The sequence below is a fragment of the Merops nubicus genome, unplaced genomic scaffold, assembly GCF_000691845.1.
Source record: "Merops nubicus isolate BGI_N331 unplaced genomic scaffold, ASM69184v1 scaffold7825, whole genome shotgun sequence".
In the NCBI taxonomy this organism is placed as follows: Eukaryota; Metazoa; Chordata; class Aves; order Coraciiformes; family Meropidae; genus Merops; species Merops nubicus.
Genome location: NW_008607543.1, coordinates 515 through 19,996, shown reverse-complemented (window position 1 = coordinate 19,996; position 19,482 = coordinate 515). Strand labels below are relative to the sequence as shown.

Genomic DNA, 19,482 nt, shown 5'->3' with positions numbered 1-19,482 from the left:
TCCAAACCATTGACTTCTAAAGGAGTTTTTACAATAAATAGATTTTTGGTTTTGCACAAAATGAGAAGTCTCAATCAAAAACCTCTCTGCAAGAAGCTTTCCAGTTTTCCATTTCCACTGCTCCTTCAGAAAGTCAGCTTTTACAAGAAACAAAATACATAAACACTCAAAAATAAAATTAGAGAAATCCATAAGAAAAGCATATATAAACAAGTGGAGCCTTAAAAATTAAATTTAAAAAATAAATAAATAACTGCTAGAGCAGCAACTAAACATTACTCAAAGCCCAGGGAAAGCATACATTTCTAAGTCTGTGTATGCATCTGCATGAATAATTCAGCCTTGGCATCCAGGCTGACAACCCAAACTTATGAATGTTGCTGTACCTGGTAATAAGTTCTTCTGCAGCTTGTGAGCACAGCTGGATCTGTGCAACTTCTTCTTCTGTAGCCAACTCAACAGCTTGCTGAGGGTACAAGGGAGACCGAATGACAGGTTTACAGGAATCAAACTTCTGTTTGTCTTCCCAGGACTTCAGGGTGTTTTCAAAGGCCTAATCAAAATGAGTTACACATTCAGTTCACAGCACTTGGAGTATTCTTCTGTATTAACAACTCATTTTTTTTAAATTTTATTTAAGTTTCAATTTATAGAAAATTTTAGTGAAAATTAAACAACTTTAAAAATTAGATTTATATATATAATATGTAAGCTGTATAAATAATAAAACAACATTTAATATTTTTCAAACTTAGTATGGCGAATAAGTCACTTCTGAAAGCTCTCTCACTCTTATCTTCCAGAACAGTAAAAAAACAAAGACAGTGATAATACAAGCACATTTTGTGTAGAGAGCAAGATCCAAATCTGAAACTAATATAAGACTCAAACCTAATAAATGGTGGGAAAAGGTAACAAATTTGCTGAACCAGTTCAAATGCCATGAACTCCACCCCACATTCAACATCCAGTTAGTGGGTGAGAACTGAGGGGCAGTTACACCTCTCATACAGAAACCCCAGACAAGTGAAAACTCCTCAGAGGCTTTGTGACTAGGTTCTTCTTGTGCCTCTTCCTCAGAGACTGGGTCATTGGGAAGAGGAAGCGTTAGTAGAGGAGAGAAATATGCAGAAATCCTGAGAAAATGACATTATAGACCTGTTTATGCAACCGTGCTAATATGACTTTGTATAGTACACCAGAAAGAAAGTACACAGACAGAAAGAAAGCAAAGCTCTGACCATTCTTACTATATATTAGTAAGAATACAAGATTAACACTAATAAAACTGCTAAAAGCTAACAAAGCTATCACTTATCCAAAAGAACAGTTCTCTATCCAGTTTAAGATGGAAATTATAGAACTGTAATTACGCAAGTTATACAAATACTTATAAAACATTTTGGGAAGCACCACTGTGTCCATGCTAGAACTGGACCAAGCCATTACAGACGCCGTGCCAGCAGCAGGACCTCAGCACAGCCTTTCTGTCACACACCCTGTCTCGCGTCAGCATCTGAGCTCGGTTCTTGTGCACGATCTTAATGACGCCCGGGGGCTGGATCCAGGCCTCCCCATCCACCTGCACGGGCACCCCCTCCTCGCCCAGGATGGTGATCTTCACCGACCGGCACTGGAAGAGAGCACACGCAGCGTTTCACACAGCAACAGAGCCTCAGCAGTCTGATGGGCCACCCAAAATGTGTTGATTCTCAGGAGCTGTGGCTTTCCTCCAGCGCCATCTCAAGGAAGAAGGACTTTTATACTTCATTCCTCATTGCAGCCAATTTGTTCCCCGTTAAAACTACAACAATGTCAGCACTTTATTAATGTATGGGGGGGTCAGCGAGAGCAGCAGCGCCTGCCAACACCCCAAACTGCTGCCAACCATGCTGCATGCATTCAGGTAAGACACAAACCTGAGCTATCCTGTGGTGCTGCAGTTTGATGACTCTTGAAACTGCCATCTGCATGCTGCCAAATACTGCCACCACTTCTAAGATTTTATCATCGAATGATGGAGCCCCAAATATCTAAAAGGAAAATATTACATTTTGGTGGTAAATCTAGTGCTTAGGTTGCGTGTTCAATGAAATACAAATTCATTTAGATTTGTTTTCAACATTTAAATGGTTTAACTTATTTACTGTAGAGTATCTATGCTGTCTTTCAAAAGTCATAGGAGTGAGATACAGTAGACAAATAATATTTTAAAACAGCAATGCCAACAGCATCTCAAATACCTGAATGACAAGGCACATCCTTATATAGGAATAACGGCATGTTTCAGCATGCAGACTAAGAAATGTTTTTCAAGGCAAGATGAAAGACCAATTTAAATCTCTGCTTTGTTAACATACTTAATACCTAAGAGGTCCTTGAAATTGAGGAGCAATGGTGTCTTTTTTCTGAAGTGCTTATCTTCTTATGTTCTGAACTCTCTGGAAAACACCATCTGAATCCACACTCAGCTTTGCTAAGCAGCTTTCATGCTGAAGAGGATCTTACTTGCACTGTATATGATTATCCACTGTAAATATGAAAGATGCTTCTTTATAGAACCAACATCCTGATATCCAGCCAAGATGCTGTATTTCCATGAGCTTACAGGAAGCACAGGAAGCCTTGCGTGTGCCACTGCCACCTGGTTTCCTGCAGGGGAGTTCAGCCATGACATGGGACAAGTCTCAGGCTACACTTCAACTGAGTCAGGGGATACCACGCTAAGGTCACTTGAAGATTGACCATTTCATCCTGACATGCAGCAGGGAGCAACAGGGGAGAAAAACCATCAGCAGCAATCACTCCAGTATGAGTTTAACAGGCAGAGCTCACCTCCCTGAGTGGTACTTAGACTACCTCAGCTGGCAGCTTGGGCAGAGCAAGCTGCATCACAGATACCTGAGATGAGAGTGGAGAAAATCCCTGAAAGCAGCTCAAAAGCCACAACTAGTCAGATCCTGTCCCAGACAGAGGATTTCCTGGAGGTGAAGAATAAGGGGGTGTAGATCCAGGACTGTGTAATCCAGAGAGTGCCTGCAGCAATAGCTCAGGGAGGGAAGGGATGGAGAACAGGAGGAGGGATTTTCATCTCTGCTCCCATGCCAGTGGGAGCCTTTCCCCCAGCGCAGTCAGCAGTGGCTCTGGGAGGAGGCTGGAGAGGGCTTCTCAGGGGCAGCACTGCACAGCACAGCTAGCATAGTTTGGTGCCACATTCAGCTGGCACTTCCCTTCAGGGCATCCCAGGAGTGCATAGGTAGATAGGTCTGGAGTAGATAAGTGCTACAGAATGAAAGTGAAATTTTGCTAGGTCTAGAGTGTTTTGAAGCAAAAGGTTTCTCCACCTGAATCCTTCTAATTTCCATGGAAATTTTTCAGGTTTTTTCACATGAGAATATGAATGTCTTGAAAAAAGCAAAGACAAGGATTCTGTTATTCCAAGGTAAAAAGTACAGAGTCCTGATCCAGCTTTAACATGAATAACTGTTATCTACAGGGATAGTTCTGCACAGGTTAAGGAAAAGTAGTTGCAAAATTTGACTTATTTTGTGTTTCCATTCTAGCAAAAGGATGAGCAAATCACAATCCACACAGCCCAGTCTGCTGTGTCTCTCTACCAGTAAAACATATCTGAAACCCAACTTTTTTTTTTTTTTTTAATTTAATAAAGGCAACCAAATCTCTACAGATCAATGTTCAAGAAACAATTTCCCTCCTTTCCTGTTGGAGGTCACATTTCCAGCCTGCCTTCTGGGCTCCAGAGAAGCATGACTGAAGAAGCTGCACTCGAGGCGGTCGGTGTGCAGCTGCCCTGCTCTGCTCACCAAGAACGTCTCAGGAATAGGCACAGCTGCCAAGGAAACATCTTTGTTTTGTCCAGATAAGCAGGACCAGGAGCACTTCAGACCATCACCACCACCTCTGATGATCAGTCAGTCCAGACTGTACGAAAGCAGTGAATTATGCTGCTACTCTGCCCAGAACAAACGTGACACTTTGCTGGTACATCTGATCAGCAAAAGTCAAAGACTACCAGTAAAACTGCTTCAAGACACCCACATCTGCTGTATACCAGTATGACAGCTAGGACAGATCTCTCTCAGGGAGACAGTTTAGAGAGAAAAATAAACTCTGGAACAGGAGCTGAGCAGATGTTAGGGATGCTTTCAAGTTATGAATATGAACATGGAGTATATAAAACCTCTAGATATCCATAGCCAAATTTAAACAAAACTGCCACCCTCTGACATCTATTAAAAATGACAAAGGAGATTGAAAAATTTAAATACTTTTTGCTACTTTTATATATGTGTGTGTGCATATATATACATATATATATGTAAAAATTACAGCAACAGCTAACTCACAAGAAAGTGAAAGCATTTTGGCAAAGGAAAAGTCCTGATATTGTCTATGCTAAAATCACAAACTAATCTGCAACTAGTTTTAGGTGACTCAGACCTCACACACTTTAAACCAGGACATCCAGAATCAGGATAATCTGCTAGTAATTACAATTGTTGCACTGTGAGTGAAGAGGATGGCAGCAGTAACGCTGTTTCAAAGCTGTGGGACATTTAAGTGTTTCTGTAGTGTAACATTAGTTAGGAGACATGAGAAGAAGAGTAAAAAGATATCGTAAAATATTTTAGATGCTCATTGAAAATAATATTTAATAAGGATTATCACCCCCACTAAATTATCAGTCAGTTAATGCAGCAGTCCTCATTTTCTGAATCACCATCCCCTAATCAAAAGTCATTTGAAGAACAGGAGGAAAATTCAGGTATAAACTGTGAGTTATTATCCTTGTCTAGCTTGATTATTGTCAGATGGCAAACAGAAGAATCTATGCTTTGAGAAACCCTGTTTACAAGAGGTTTTAAACAATACAGAGAGAAACTATTTGTGTCTCTGTCTACAAAATTAGTTTCCAAAAATACACCTAAAGCAAATTTAGAAGAAAATCATTAAGCCTTATTATGAACATTTTGCTGGAATGGACATGGCAGAAGGGAATAAATGGTTAAAAATCATGGGATATATTTTCATTTAGAAAATCAACAAGACAATACAGTTTAAGCTTAAAGAGTCTCCCTGAATCAGAGTTGCTATTCAAACTATAAAATTAAATGAGAAGAGTAGTTAATGGTATTTATTGCTGGTCTCGCCCAGAAAGTTACTTCTTTTTAACGTTACTCACATCATCCTCTTTGGTTCCACCCCAGAAATTAGTCCCACCAGCATAGCTGGGAATGTTTAGCACAGCTATGCCCTGCAGACTTGGAAGGGGGATGTACTGTCCGTCACACTGTAATGGATAAAAGTTCATTCAGTATATAAATAATGTGATAAAAATAGCCATTTTTAACACATGAAGCTTCAACAGAGCTGGCAGGGGAGGAGAGTCATTAACAGGCTTGAGACAAGACAATTCTCTCTGTGCTGTGAGGCACCTCTAACACAAACCTCTTCTCCTCCACCTGGGCACCGGCTGTTGCAAAGATGACCAACATGTGGATCCCACATACTGTAGGATCTACAGCAGAGGTATGCCCCAACTCCTCCAAGAAACATCTTCACGTCCCTTACTGTGAAATTCCTCATGCACTTAGACCATGCTCTGTCTACCAAGGACCAAAAGTCTTCTTGCAGCCCAAAAAGTGTCTCCCTCAGTGCACACAGTAAGATCACAGTGGACATTACAAAAAGTTTCATTTACCCATTCAGTAACTACTCTACCTTCCATCCTATAACAGCATTATCAGAACTGCAATAAACTTGTTATTCAGGTAAATCCATTAAAAGGGGGTGTGTGTGTATAATTTTAATAAATTAAAAAATATTTCTGCCATAGCCACAAACATGTAGTTGTAAATATAAGTGTTGTTAGCATTGTACGCTTGGCTTCCTGGAAAAACAACTTCAATCTCCTCCCAAAAATGCAAAGGCAAATCTAGGACTGAGCCCAGGGATGTTTACCCTGGCTGTGGGTAGGAGTTGTTGATTTTACAGGCAAGAGGTTGCTCCTATGACCAACTGTTCAGCCTTTTTTCTTACTTCTTTATCCTCCAAAATCCATGAGCAACTCAAAGACCTACTCAACACACTCATGACATAGGACAACCTCACCTTACTTATGGCCAAGAGTAAATTTACAGACATCACTGAAATCACCCTTGACCTACAGCAGTACAACTGTCTGCAGGGGTGAGCTCCATGATCTAAAACCATTCATCAGGGAGTCAAAAGTGCAGCCCTGCAGTAGTGCCACCAGTGTGGCTTTGAAGTAAGTCTGAAACATAAGGTCACAAATGCTGGATGCATGTGTCACTTTGCAGATCATGAATTTGTGGGTGAAGCTGCCTTCACAGAAGATTGCTAGGGTACTGCAAGTTACCCATCCCACAGAAGTATCTTAAAATTACACAATTTCCATGGAAATCCTCAAGAAATATGTGAAAATCTGTAGCAATTTTATCAAGAGGAAAAAGAGATGTAAAATTATTTCTAGAACATACTTAGTGCTCTCTTTTTATGATTTATCTCAGCAACAAGACAGAATTTAACATTTTAATCAAAATATGACAGTATCCAAAATATGCTATGTTATTAATAGATGCTGCACAGTCATTTTTATTATAGTAGAGGTCTGGCTCCAATTCCTGAAATTGATATTTTTAATTTTACAGTGCTGTGCACCTCATCGCACATTTTAGCATAAGGCTAATATTGTGCAAGGCAATACTAAATAAGAAATTTCTACTTGCTGGTTGACTTCCAGAAATATTCAAGAGTAATTATGGAAAGGTTAGATTTGAATGCCTTATTCAATCTTATTTCAATCTTACTCAAAAGATCCTTAAATTAGAATTCTATCTGCAGCATGCATAACATTCTTTCCTGTCATTATATTTGCTGACTACTGCATAATTCCTTGATAATTACTCAGTCCTTAGGTAACAGCAATCTGATGCTAACAGACAAAATCCTTCTAAATCTCAGAGGAGAGAGAATGAGGTCCAGTAACTTAAAGTCATTCTTTCTACTTAAAAAGTTACCTTCATGTAAATATTGTGAACTTCCATATGAAATACTAGCATGAAGTAAAAAGAGAAATTCTGTGTGTTCTTTGTCAAAATCCAGCCTAGATGTTCTTTGAGTGAAAATAACTGCAACCACCCCGTAGTCTTTTTCTGCATTTGGTAATATTTCAGATCTCTTTTAACCTCCCAGTATCTTGAAGAAGTCTTAGATCTGACATTATAGACAAACAAACAAACAAACAAACAAACAAAAAACCCAAAAAAACCTTGTTTAGGTAACTGACACTGCATTTGTTGTTGCTTTGGTAGTATCTTGCTTCACTTGTGTGAATGTCTCAGACATCTGTTGGAGAAAGTCCCTACTGGTGTAGCTGGGCTTCTCACACTACACATTCAGAATCTCCCCTCTTCTGTCAGGTATTTTTGACAGAGATCATCTGTGTGCTCTGCCCATATGTGTAATTAAACTTTCAGATAGTTTAAAATGAACCTGAAGGATTTTAACTCTTTACCTCTTTCCTTCTGTTTCATGTATGTTCGTTTCTGCTACTGTGTCCCCCTTTGATGCAGTGAACATTAAGAAATATAATATTTTTTTATAAAAACCTCAGTAATTACAAGAAATGTTATTACTGGGTATTTAGTGATATTTAAGTACTAACATTTTACTCAAAAGAAACACCTGGGGAACCAGACCTTACACAGCACATTTTTACACAGTGGCTTTAAAGTCAGCTTGGGTGGACACAAGAACTCTAAAAGGTTTCAAGAGGAAGCCCAAATTCTTCACTACACATTGAATCAAAAATACTCATTCTGCCCATAAATAAAATTTACCTCAAGCTGAACTTTTTGTTCTAAGTTCTTGTAAGTTCTTTGCAGTAGCTCTTTTGTGCCAAGAACTCCATACCACATCATGTTTTTTGTCCGACTTCTGAAAACAGGTAAAACAGGTAAACAAGACTTAAATATTGAAATTACACATTATCGTCTTGTGTTTGTAGGATGAGAAGTTAACAAACTCAAATAAAGGGATAAGAAAAAAAAAAATAATGGAAACATCTTGGTTCTGTTACTGACAGTTATATTACCTGCACTTTTCAGGGTGCTCTTCTCGCTTGTTATTAAATTCTAGTGAAATTTTTGCATCTAACCCAATTCCAAAGTAGTTGTTCATGACACATTTTTCTGAATATCCCTCCCTGTTAGAAGAAAAGAGATAATCAGGTGTACATTCGTACAGTGCCTGGATACACAGACCTTTGACCAAGATTGGGGTTAGTCTCAGAACAGATGCATCAACCAAGACACGTCAGCAGATGCTTTCTTTGAATCACCCTGAGGAAACCCAATGGCAGTAAAGAGACAGATTGGCTGCTACATTTTTGTGAGTAAAAGTTACTTCCCACAGGGCAAAGAAGAAACTGTACCTCACCCCCATCCAGCACTGTCTCCAACACACCTAGAACAACCATGGGATACGAGGAAGGAGCTGCCCCTGGCACGGCTCCAAGACAGCAGCACCACATCGGGCCAAGCACGCGGGCTGTGTTTGGGCACGCTGGTGCTGGGTGTTTGGCTGATGCTGCTGGCACAGCAGTGCTTTGTTTTAGGGGAGCCACGGCCCACAGCCCAGATACCATCCAGAAATTTCTGCCAACGCTACACCCAGTTCTGGGAAGCAGACTGCTTAAGATGTGAAATTCCCACCTCAGTGCTCCAGTCCTTGAGGGAACACTCTTCTCCCTCTACTACAAACTGCCCAGACCTGCTTCAACATCTTACTGGCAGCTGAGCTTGCATTCTGACCAACAGTTCGGGCAGGAAAACCCAGCTCTGACAGACTGCTGTCCTCCTCCTCCTCCCAGAGCGAGTGAGTGAGGGCTAAGTGAGCAAATGCCCTCTATTATCCCTGCTGCTGCAAGAGAACTTTGCTCTGCTCAGAACTAAAGCAGCACAACCCAGCCGGTTCTCAGGCCTTGAGGCCTACTACCAAATGACAGCAAACAAGAACTGCACAATGAAAAAAAATGACAAAAGGTGAAAAAAACCAAAGATTACAAAAAAGTAAAAAATTAAATCTTAAGAAAAGCAAACTAAAGCAAAACAGTAAGTTTGGAATAAAAGATGTTTCTTACAAGGAATCTGGATCTGGGTCAATAAACGGCGTAGCACCAAATGGATCGATGTTTGCCAGCAACATTTTGCTGATAATTGAACTTCCTGCAATAGAAGCAGCTAGACCAGCCCTCAAACCTAATAAAAAAACCCAAACAAACAGAAAAATAACAAAATATCACTTCGTGTTTGATAAGAAGAGAAACATATATTGTCATAATATAAACCACATACTGAGAGACAAAATCCATCAAATTTCTGTATTTCTGTAGGGAATGATTGTGTTTCTATCTCAGTTTTTACCTACACAGGTTATTTTTTCAGGTCTCTGGCTCTCTTGAGCAGACAGATAGCCATGCTGTGGTGGGTGCCTGACTCTTCAGGTACCACCACCAAGAAATAAAAAAAAAAAAAAAAAAATTATTAAAACCACAAGATTTCAGGTCAACACTCACTGCTGGTATATTCACCAAATCCATGGGTTACCTAACATCCAGACTACTAGAGCTTTTCATTTAGTTTCATCTTCACCTCCAAACTGTCCATGATTTTCCTTTGATACTTTCCTTTGGAAGTATTCTTAAGGAATACCTTCACTTTGCCCAACTGGTAGAGTCATAGTTTAATAACTTAATTTGCAGGAAGATCACAGCCATGCCTACCTTGACCAATGCTGATGTCACTCCACAACACACTGTGTAGTGCACAGGAAAGATAACAAGCACTTTCTAAAAACATTCACATAAGGTGACTTAAAAGAAAAATGCCAGCTCAGTTCCATTATGTTTTAGCTATACTAATGAAGTTAATAAAACAGTGTTTTACTGATGTTCCTAGTATTAATTGTATTTGGATAAGAATAGATTTTTTTGCAACTGTTTTTAGCATGCAGCAGCTTTTGTAGTTTCAGTTGTCCTCTTTCAGAGAGGTATCTACAGACACCCCTTATTCAGAGGGTTGAACTTTACATGGCTCTGTCCCTCAGACCCTTCCCAGCCTCCATTGATCAGGATGAAAATGACAGAAGGACGTGGGGATACTGGTGGATAAAAACTGGACATGAGTTGACAATGTCTTCTCACAGTCCAGAAGGCAAACCTGGGCTGCATCAAGAGAAGTGTGGCCAGCAGGTGGAGGGAGGTGATTCCACCCTTCATCTCTGCCCCGTGAGACCCCACCTGGAGCACTGCATCCAGCTCTGAGCTCCTCAGCACAATAAAGACACGGACCTGTTGGATTTGGTCCAGAGGAGGCCCATGAAAATGATCAGAGGGCTGGAACACCTCTCCCGTAAAGAAAGGCTGAGAGAGTTTTGGGTTGTTCTACCTGGGCAACGGAAGGGTCCATGGAGACCTTACAATGGCTTTCAAAATCTACAGGAGGCTTATATGAAAGACTGAGAGACTTTTTAGTCAGGGCCTGTAATGACAGGACAAGGGACAATGGTTTTAAACTAAAAGAGGGTAGATTTTAATAGGATATAAGGAAGAAATTACTGAAAGATGTCCCTGACCATGGCCAAGGGTTGGACTAGATGATCTTCAGAGGTCCCTTCTAAATCAAACCACTGTGTGATTCTGTGATTGCAAAACCCTGAATTTCATTTTTCATCCTCCAGAATCAAACACAACACTGCTGGTACATCTAGTGCTGTGCCAAACTATCAGCAACCTTCCACGTTATTTTGCATTTCCTATTAGGATGTCTACTATGTTGGTTCAAACAAAATCAGAGTATCAGGTAAAAATTGTAATCTGACAGGAAGCAGGGGAACAGAAAGCAATACTAAGGCAGTGCAAGGAGCAGCAGATTTCAGAATCAGAACTACCTGGGCAGATGATCCTAGTGTTAAGGACTGGGAGGTTCTCCTTGCTTGCAGCCAAAGCTGGAGCTGAGAAAGAGCCCGTCTGAGAATGGACACCGCGGCTCGTACGTCGATCTGGAGACCTTGGTGCAGTTTTAGCTGTGCAGAAGAGGTAAAAGAGCACTCATTAGACTTATTATGAAATTAACAAATACATTTTTTATAGCCCTGAGTATATTTCAAAAGCATTAATTTAATCAGTTACCATTACATGACAAATGTCCTTCCCCCTCACACAAGTGTTTCTTCTAGATGTGGGAAAGAAAACTCAGAAACAGATCAAGTGACAAGCACAAATTAAAATAAAGAAGTTTGCATGGCATTCAGTATGAGGAGTTCCCAATTTATGCTTCAAACTACCATCAAAAACTGCATTATATCCACCTTAAAATTAAATAGAACTTAAGCCCATAGCAAGCTTCCGACAAACATGTCAATGAAGTAATAGGAATTTAAACTTTAATTCAATCAATATTTAGTTATGTTACATAGTATAATATTATTTATAACAATTTTAATATAGGTAGCTCTTCTAACCAATAGGCCATGGAAATACCAGATCAATAGCCACACCATTTGCTTCAAGCAGATAAAATGGGGCCCCTGCCTGCATCAGGTTTGTCTGCAGCAGACAAAACTCTGACATCTTTATCTACAGCCACACTGAAAACTGTAAGGGAAGTGAAAAAGCCATGTTCAGATCTATTTGTCTTTTGCAGCTAAAGAGACTGTGGAGGCTATGCCTCCCATCATCTTTTCTTTTTCACAATAAACCCCCAGCAATTCCCAAAATAACTGAAATAACTTATTTGTTACAATTCTCCAGAAGATGGATCAATAAAACCTTGTGACAGATAGCCAGATTTGGTAGCTGATGTAATTGTTGGTGACAAAGACTGGAGAAGAAGAAGAGGAAGAAAATTAAGGGGAAAGAGAAAATGTCCACCAGGAGTAGCAGGTAGCTCACGGAGGGAAATCACCCCTGGGGCTACCTCTGGAGATGCCAAAGACAGATCAGCTTTCCAGAGGGCTGACCTCAGGTGCTGTCATTCATCTTTCTGGCAGAACTCATTTCATGCAGACTGAGAGAATACAGCCATGCCTCCCTTAGCATGGAGGAGGAATCTGTGAAAATCAGCCTGGGCCAACACTGCCAGAAACTGATGCCCCAGAGGAGAAAGTTTGGATACTGTCAAATGCTTTGCTGTAGCACTTCCATGTGCTTGTAGAAAGCTTTTCCACAGCAGATGATCACAAACAGACATGTCTTGGCTACCTCTGCTCCAAGTTATCTCACATGTTAAAAACACTTCAGCTTAGGACAACTTCAACCTTGGCCATCTGAAGAAGCTCAGAACAAAACAAAACAAAAAAATAATTCCTTCAAAGTTATCTGATACAGTCCTCTCAAAACATGGAAACTAATTCAATAGAAGTAGAACGATGAGGAAGAAAGCAGAAGAAAAACACCGCCAGGAACGTGGTGGAAAGGATAAAATATACCCTTATTTGTGCCAGGAGGGGACTGACCAGTTCATGTCAATCACGACAGCTCAGCCCGAGAGCAGCGTGGGTGTGCTGTGTGGAGACACTAATGGAAAGAAAATGCAGAGTGGGAAAATCTAGAGACAAAGGTAATAACAAGAAGCAGTTTAGAAATGGTGTTCAAATGAATGGAGGTCTGGATTAGGCCATTCATTTTTTAAAGTGATGATAATCTAGCATGGAACAGTCAATGAAATGGCAAACTCTTCACCCTCTTGTATCCCAGGAACAAATTTACACACCTTTCTGGATGACCTGCTTAAGCCAAAGAGAAATTATTAGACGCATGACAGAGATAACCGGGTGAAATCTTCTGGATTGCTTTATATGAAATATCTGAACTAACAGCTCCTTCTGACTGTAGCACCTATGTAACAGCCTGACCAGCTATCACAAAAACCTAGAGTATTGCATGATGACAATACAACAGAATGGTTTGTAGCTGGGCTTGACAAAACACTGTAATAACGTTAAAAAACTGAAAAGGAATGAAAACTGCAAGTGACATGTAATGAGAGTTATTAAATATTTAGTTGAAGATAATTAACATATGGAAAAAAAAAAAATCTTTGTTAAATGACCAGGAAGATCCTTGGAGGGTAAAATATAATATTCAGAACAAAATTAACATTCATTTTTCATAATGCTACTGAAAAATTCACAATGCTATGCACACAGCCTGCTGTCTTTGTACTTGGGAGCAAGGCAGTTATATTAAATAGGAAAATCAAGAGAGCAGCTGCTCTTCATTTGACAGATGAGACTCATGGGGATAACTGCAATAAAGATAAACTTTTGTTGTTCATGCTCTGATAAAAACAACAGAGCCCTAATGAGTAAAACTGATGTTTCATTGCAGATAATTGAATTCATGTTTCATGCTTTGTCCCTAAACACCTATCTTCCACATAGAGCATTAATATGCACTCTGTTCACACCTATCAGATATATGAAGAATAATACAGTTCCTCAATAAACAGGGAAACTGTATCATCAAGAAACAAGGGGTTTATATATCTATTTCTACATAAGGAGATATATATATATGTGTATATTTTAGTTTTATTATATATTTATGGCAGTCATCCACCAGGCCATTATCTTCTGTGAGCTACTATTGGAACTGGACAACCAACAAACATTCATTCCTATGACCAAGGGAAAAGCAGAGGGGCCAATGAAGAAACAATCACTGCAAAACATCTGACACCCATTCCTGGAGAAATGGAAATGTGAGATTCTGAATCCACAAGATTCCCCAAGAGATTAATAGCATATTTCTAAGGCAGGAGTGACTGACACAGGCACCAGCCTCAGAATGAAGCCTCATGAGGACAACACCTTTTGAGGATGTTGGTTTGGGTTAGTGCAACAGGAGATGCAAATTCCAAACAACCTTGCTCATTTTCCACAGGAAGTTGCTCACCAAGCATTTAGGGGATGGGTTTTGCTGTCCACCACCTACCACTGTTTCTCCATGACCCACAGATCATCCTGAGACCTCCCCTGCAATGCATCGCTGGCCACTGAGGTAATATGGCAAAGATTGAAATTTCCACCTATAGCAAGAAGCAGCTTTTCTAAAATCATTACACAGCTTGAGACCCTCAAGCACCTCTGGCACATGAACTACCAGTCAACACAAAATGCAGTATTGACGTTTGTGATGGAAAATCTCCAAATATAACCTCTGACTGGATTGGCTTTGTGCCAAAAGCAGGTAAGGGAGGAGGTACATGGGGGTCCTGTATAGAGAAGTTGTCCATCCCTCTTCTACTGCAGCCACTCATTGGGGGATTCTGAGAGTGTAAACACTGAACTAAATGAAGGCACTTCCTTCCCCAACAAATGCCTTCTCAGATTTGTAAATACATTCCAAAAGACTGGTCATCTCATCTCCATCATCTTATCCTTAACTTTCATTTATCCAAATCTATCAAAATTTGTGACTAGTTTCCAGTGAAACAGGATGTCAGTATTTTTAATTCTGGAGACAACTATGCTCCATAATGCAACTATAAGGAGACAGCATAATTTTAAATTATTTTAGTTCTAATTTACTCACTTGATGGGGACTCAAGTTCCTTTGTGTCTTCCTCTTTTTCCTCTTCTTTGGAGTCATCCAATTCTTTGTTGTATTCCAGTGGAGACTGGTTCAATTGTTCTTCAGTATGAGCATTCTGCTCATCGACAACTGCTTATTAAAAAGAATGACAGAAAATTTCAAGATTTTTAATGAAAAACTGCATATATGGAAAATCAGCTTCTTTTTTTTCTGTAGCTTTAAGTTTTAAAATACTAACAAGAGATTTCTATTGCCAATTCAGTGAAAAAGTCTAGATACTCTTTGCCCATTGATGATTTGATGCCAGACATTTTCATTTTCTAGAGGATGACAGTTACAAAGGAAGCATGCTTTTATATGTGCACACATATACATATTCCTCTGTGAAGACAGTCACCAACATCCAAAGAAGCTGCATTTCTTTTCCTTGCAGCTCATAACAAGCACATAATTTTATCTATGCAAGAATGCAGAAATCAAACTTTAATAATGAAAATTTATGCTAGTTTAGGAAAAAAAAAAAAAAAAAAGATAAATCATCATTATTCCATCTGCAAGGACCACTGTGCACCTTTTTCTGCTTGCTCAATGATCTGCCTCACAGCCTTCTTCAAGCTGTTCGCCCGGAGCATTAACTGTTCCCTTGGTTTGAAGAGTTTCTGGGTGGAAGACTTTGAGACACAGTCTGCTAATTGCTCTTTACTTTCAGACAAGGATTCTTCACTTGAAAACTCCTCTGCCTCTTCTTCCACAATGGGGGGAGTGATGCCTGGGAGAATGGGAGCAGCCTGGGCTTCTGTGTGAAGAGCCTGGAGCAGTAAGTCTAGCTTCTCATTTAACTCTGAGCACTGAGACAAAGTGGAAAAGAATACATATACACACAAAAAAATAGTGAATGTGTGAATATTTCCAGGAAATTAAATGCCAGATTATGTTTAAAACTGTCAGTGTCTTAAGTGTCTATGTAATTGTTTATGTAAAATCCAAACCTAGGTTCAACATTTTGGAATTTCAGATTATAGGTATGTTTGCATGGCTTTTTGCAGGCATACCCTGTGACACTCAACCAGATTCTAGCAATTGTAACAACCCCCACCCTACACTCAGATTAAAATAACACACCATGCTATACTCAGCCTGCCACATAACTAGGATACAGATTTGATCCTCCTCCTCTCCCAAGAGCCTGCAGCACAGAGAACCACCACAGACTTGCCCATAGCATGCGTTATGTGAAACGATGGGTGCTCAGTACCCCAGCCTGGAGAGAGAATGAATGGAGACATGCCTTGGAACAGTAAGAGAGAAAAAGTCATTTTCCAAAATGTGCACCTAATAGAAACCTGAACCACTAACTGCCATTTGGCAGCTACATTTCCTGACTCTGGGATTGGTAGTGATTTTGTCTTCTTCTCTCTTCAGCTCATGTAAATACTGTGCTTCATACCAAACCCTTCCGTGTTTTTTTTCTCCCCCCAACGATTCTGCAACATGATCTCCACAATTTGCAGCTAAAACCATTATTTTTAACATTGCAGTCTCTCCTCCCTTCATTCTCCCAGCACACTTGTCTCTTCATTATCCCATTGCTTTCCTATCTCTATGTATGTTACTGAGATCTTTACCCTTCAGGAAGTAAAAAAAGTGTAAACAGTTTAGAGAGATCTTAAAGATGGTTTGGAAACAACTGTTCTATGCAACAAGAGAAGCATTCTGATGTCACTGATTGAAATGAAAGCCAAGCTGGGGATCCTGGATCAACTGAAACATTAAACACTCATAAGCTATAAAACTTTAAAAATCCACAACTTCAAACCAGAACATAGTCACAGTCTTACTTTAATGGCCATGGCATCAGCTTCCTCTGCATTTTCCATCGTTTTTTCATAAGTCTTCCCTATTTTGGCAACAAAGTCCTTTACAGTTTCACATAATATTCTTCAGATAACAAAAGGAGAGGGAAGAAAACAAACAAAATAAAATGGATACATTTTGAATGTTCTCATGGCAGTTTATTTATATGCATGCTGGTTACATCATTCATGCTGGAAACCGAACTCTGGGTTCACACCCGCAAAGCAGATGATACTCTCTTCCATGGCTTGCAAAATTCAGGTGATAAGCTTTAAAATAAAAACTCTTCCACCCTTTTATTTAAGCCTTTGCACACATTGTATCTAAGTCTCTTTCTTCTAAGTGCTGAAATAAGCACCACTAATTTTATCCATTCCATATTGTACACTTGTACACCTTCCATATCAGAGGAGCCAGCAAACGTACATTCCCTTTAACTCCAAACACAACCTTCTAAACTCCCGTGCTGAGGTGGAGCCTACAAACCATGGAGAAAAACTTCTGATTTAAATAGAGCACCACTTAGCTGAAAGCACATGGCCACACACCCCCTACTGCACAGCTCATGCTTTTGAACCACAGCTGACCCTGAGGCCTGTGCAAACCACAGTGGCTGCAATGAATTTTCATTGAATAAATCAAAGACTTGGGTCTTATTACCTTACACTGTAGGCAGACAGCAAACTCCCTGACAAGGTGTGGATAATTGTTCAGTACTGTTCATTTGGTTGAAATTTATTTGCCAGAAATTAAATAGATTTAACAAGATACAGACACAATTTAGGATCTGGAGCTATAATAATATCCTGCAATTTAATTTTCAACATGTGCTATGTAGACTTTAAAAACGAAATTACATTAAACTTGCTTTTAGCATTAAAAAAAGAGACATAATGACACTCAGATGTATTTTTGCAAATTATATGACTGGTCTTTTGCATATCACAAAATATAACATTTTTTTTTTTCACAGAGAAGGCATACACAGAATATATCTGATTTCAGATGATGCCCATGATTTGCCAAGTCATTATCTCTTTTAAGTGTTTCAATTTTGGGAAAAGAACCCTGTTGTCTGAGACCACTGTTGACTGGATTGATATAGACAGATCTATTACAAAGCGACCTAGACTGAAGTTCTGCTTCACATTAGTGAAATTGTTTGTTCTGCTAAAGACATGGATATGCATAAAACAAAAGAGAAGAAAAAGAGTGTGAAGTAGATCCCATACTCGCATTAGTAGCAGTAAGTTTCATATTTAAGCTGCATGCTGACCTGGAGTGATTTAAAATCACTTCATCCTAGTATTATGTGATTTTTAAAAACATTCATGTGTTCAGTATTAAGCTCTGCCTTACAATTGTACCAGATAAAAATTTTGCAGAAAACACATCCATTCTAAAAGACAGAAATCAAGACACATTAAGCCAAGCCAGCTGGGTCTGACATAAGAGAATCAGGCATAGACAGAAGGTTATTATGGTGATGATGTTACCCAGGGGACTGATCCCACACATGGTACACAAAAGCAGTAACTCACTTGGCAGATGATATGACAACCGAGTGCTGATCAGAATTGAGAATTTTTGCAAGATGAGCAGCAACTGAGTCCTCATAAGCAGATATCTGAAAACAGAGAGAAAAAAGCCTTCAATTTCCACACGTTTCAGCAGTTTAATACAAAGCAGTGAGTTCAAACACCTCCAAAAATAGCAGGATTTCCATTTCAGATCCAATACAAGGACAAGCAGCTGCTAGTGCAGGCTCTACCTGCATGCTCTTATTTAGGTACCAGATTTTTAATATTCAAAGTAACACTGCATTTGAGGACTTGATCCACAGCTCTTTTCCTCATGTAGAGAAAACAGCAATTTATTGCTAGGCTAAAAATAGTCTATGAGGCAGAAAAAAAAATCTACCTTCTTTTCAGACTTACAGCACTCTAAATTATAATCAAGTATCTTTTATTTCTAAAACAAAGCATCCCTCAAACTAAGCTGCTCAACTAATAGTAAATCAAAAGTTTTGAGTTATAACCCTAAATTTCCTTTTCACTGTCAGATGGGCTCTTTTTCACAAAGTATCCCCACTGGCAAAGGCTGCTAAACCAGTATAGCATTATGAAAACCAGTTCTTAAGGAGCAAATCACTGAGGGCTCAACCTCTACAAGAATGTCTGGGAGAATTAATATGGGCACTGGCTTTTCATGCACAAGAGAACTCTAAGTTCTGAAATAGTCAGGGAAAGCTTTGGAATGGATCAGAAATGCATTCTCATACACTATATTCTGTCTCAAAATAGATATGGATCCTGATCTGAATTGTAACAGATAATTCTAAATCTAAAGCTAAAAATAAATGTAGTTCTGAAATTTTCTAATGGCTTCCCTGAAGAATCTCTTAAAAATCCCTTAGTGTGTTTTTGCCCTCGATATGGGGCAGGCAGATAGACCACCCTTTTTTAATTCCTCCTAAATCCCAGTCTCAGTTGTAGAACCCTGACAGTAAATCAGTTTTCATTTCAAAGGAGAAAACAAGACATAACCATCTGATCTGTAATAACAAATTACTGCTGTTCAAACATCAGTGTAAGATTTCTGGAACCAAACTAAGTGAAAGAAGTACCTGAAAATGGAGTAAAGAGAAAAAAATTAAAAGAGGAAAAAAACTCCACATTGAATATGTGTTTTTATTTACTTTCCAAATTGTGCTTTAATAAATTACCTACTCTAAGGTTAATTATTCTTTTGATGAAATATAATAACTCCATAAATGATGAACAAAAAATTAAATGGAGATTGAACAGGACACTCAAGAGAAAAGAGCTTTGTCAGGCTCAGGAGTAATGGCAGGTAACTGCAGCCTACAGAACTCACTTGCCAAAAAGGAAGTTTTATACGAGTAATCCCTTCCACTTTCAGGAGGGACTAAACACAATGTCAAAGCCAGAAATAACTAGAACAAAATGTGTATTTTTTCCTTTAGAAGA

The 19,482-nt window shown here is 39.3% G+C and overlaps 1 protein-coding gene across 1 annotated transcript in view; it reads right to left on the bottom strand.

The window, feature by feature from the left end:
* Positions 1 to 18,119, bottom strand: part of LOC103772633 (diacylglycerol kinase eta-like) — a gene marked incomplete at its 5' end in the record, with an annotated part of 33,298 nt that extends 15,179 nt beyond the window's left edge. Inside the window, 12 exons of the mRNA XM_008939973.1 lie at positions 387 to 553; positions 1,499 to 1,633; positions 1,920 to 2,033; positions 5,204 to 5,311; positions 7,884 to 7,980; positions 8,138 to 8,248; positions 9,185 to 9,302; positions 10,993 to 11,127; positions 14,639 to 14,767; positions 15,210 to 15,486; positions 16,477 to 16,576; positions 18,034 to 18,119. Coding sequence (XP_008938221.1) covers positions 387 to 553; positions 1,499 to 1,633; positions 1,920 to 2,033; positions 5,204 to 5,311; positions 7,884 to 7,980; positions 8,138 to 8,248; positions 9,185 to 9,302; positions 10,993 to 11,127; positions 14,639 to 14,767; positions 15,210 to 15,486; positions 16,477 to 16,576; positions 18,034 to 18,119 — 1,577 coding nt within the window. The remainder of the gene's footprint in view (positions 1 to 386; positions 554 to 1,498; positions 1,634 to 1,919; positions 2,034 to 5,203; positions 5,312 to 7,883; positions 7,981 to 8,137; positions 8,249 to 9,184; positions 9,303 to 10,992; positions 11,128 to 14,638; positions 14,768 to 15,209; positions 15,487 to 16,476; positions 16,577 to 18,033) is intronic.
* Positions 18,120 to 19,482: the final 1,363 nt, after the last annotated feature.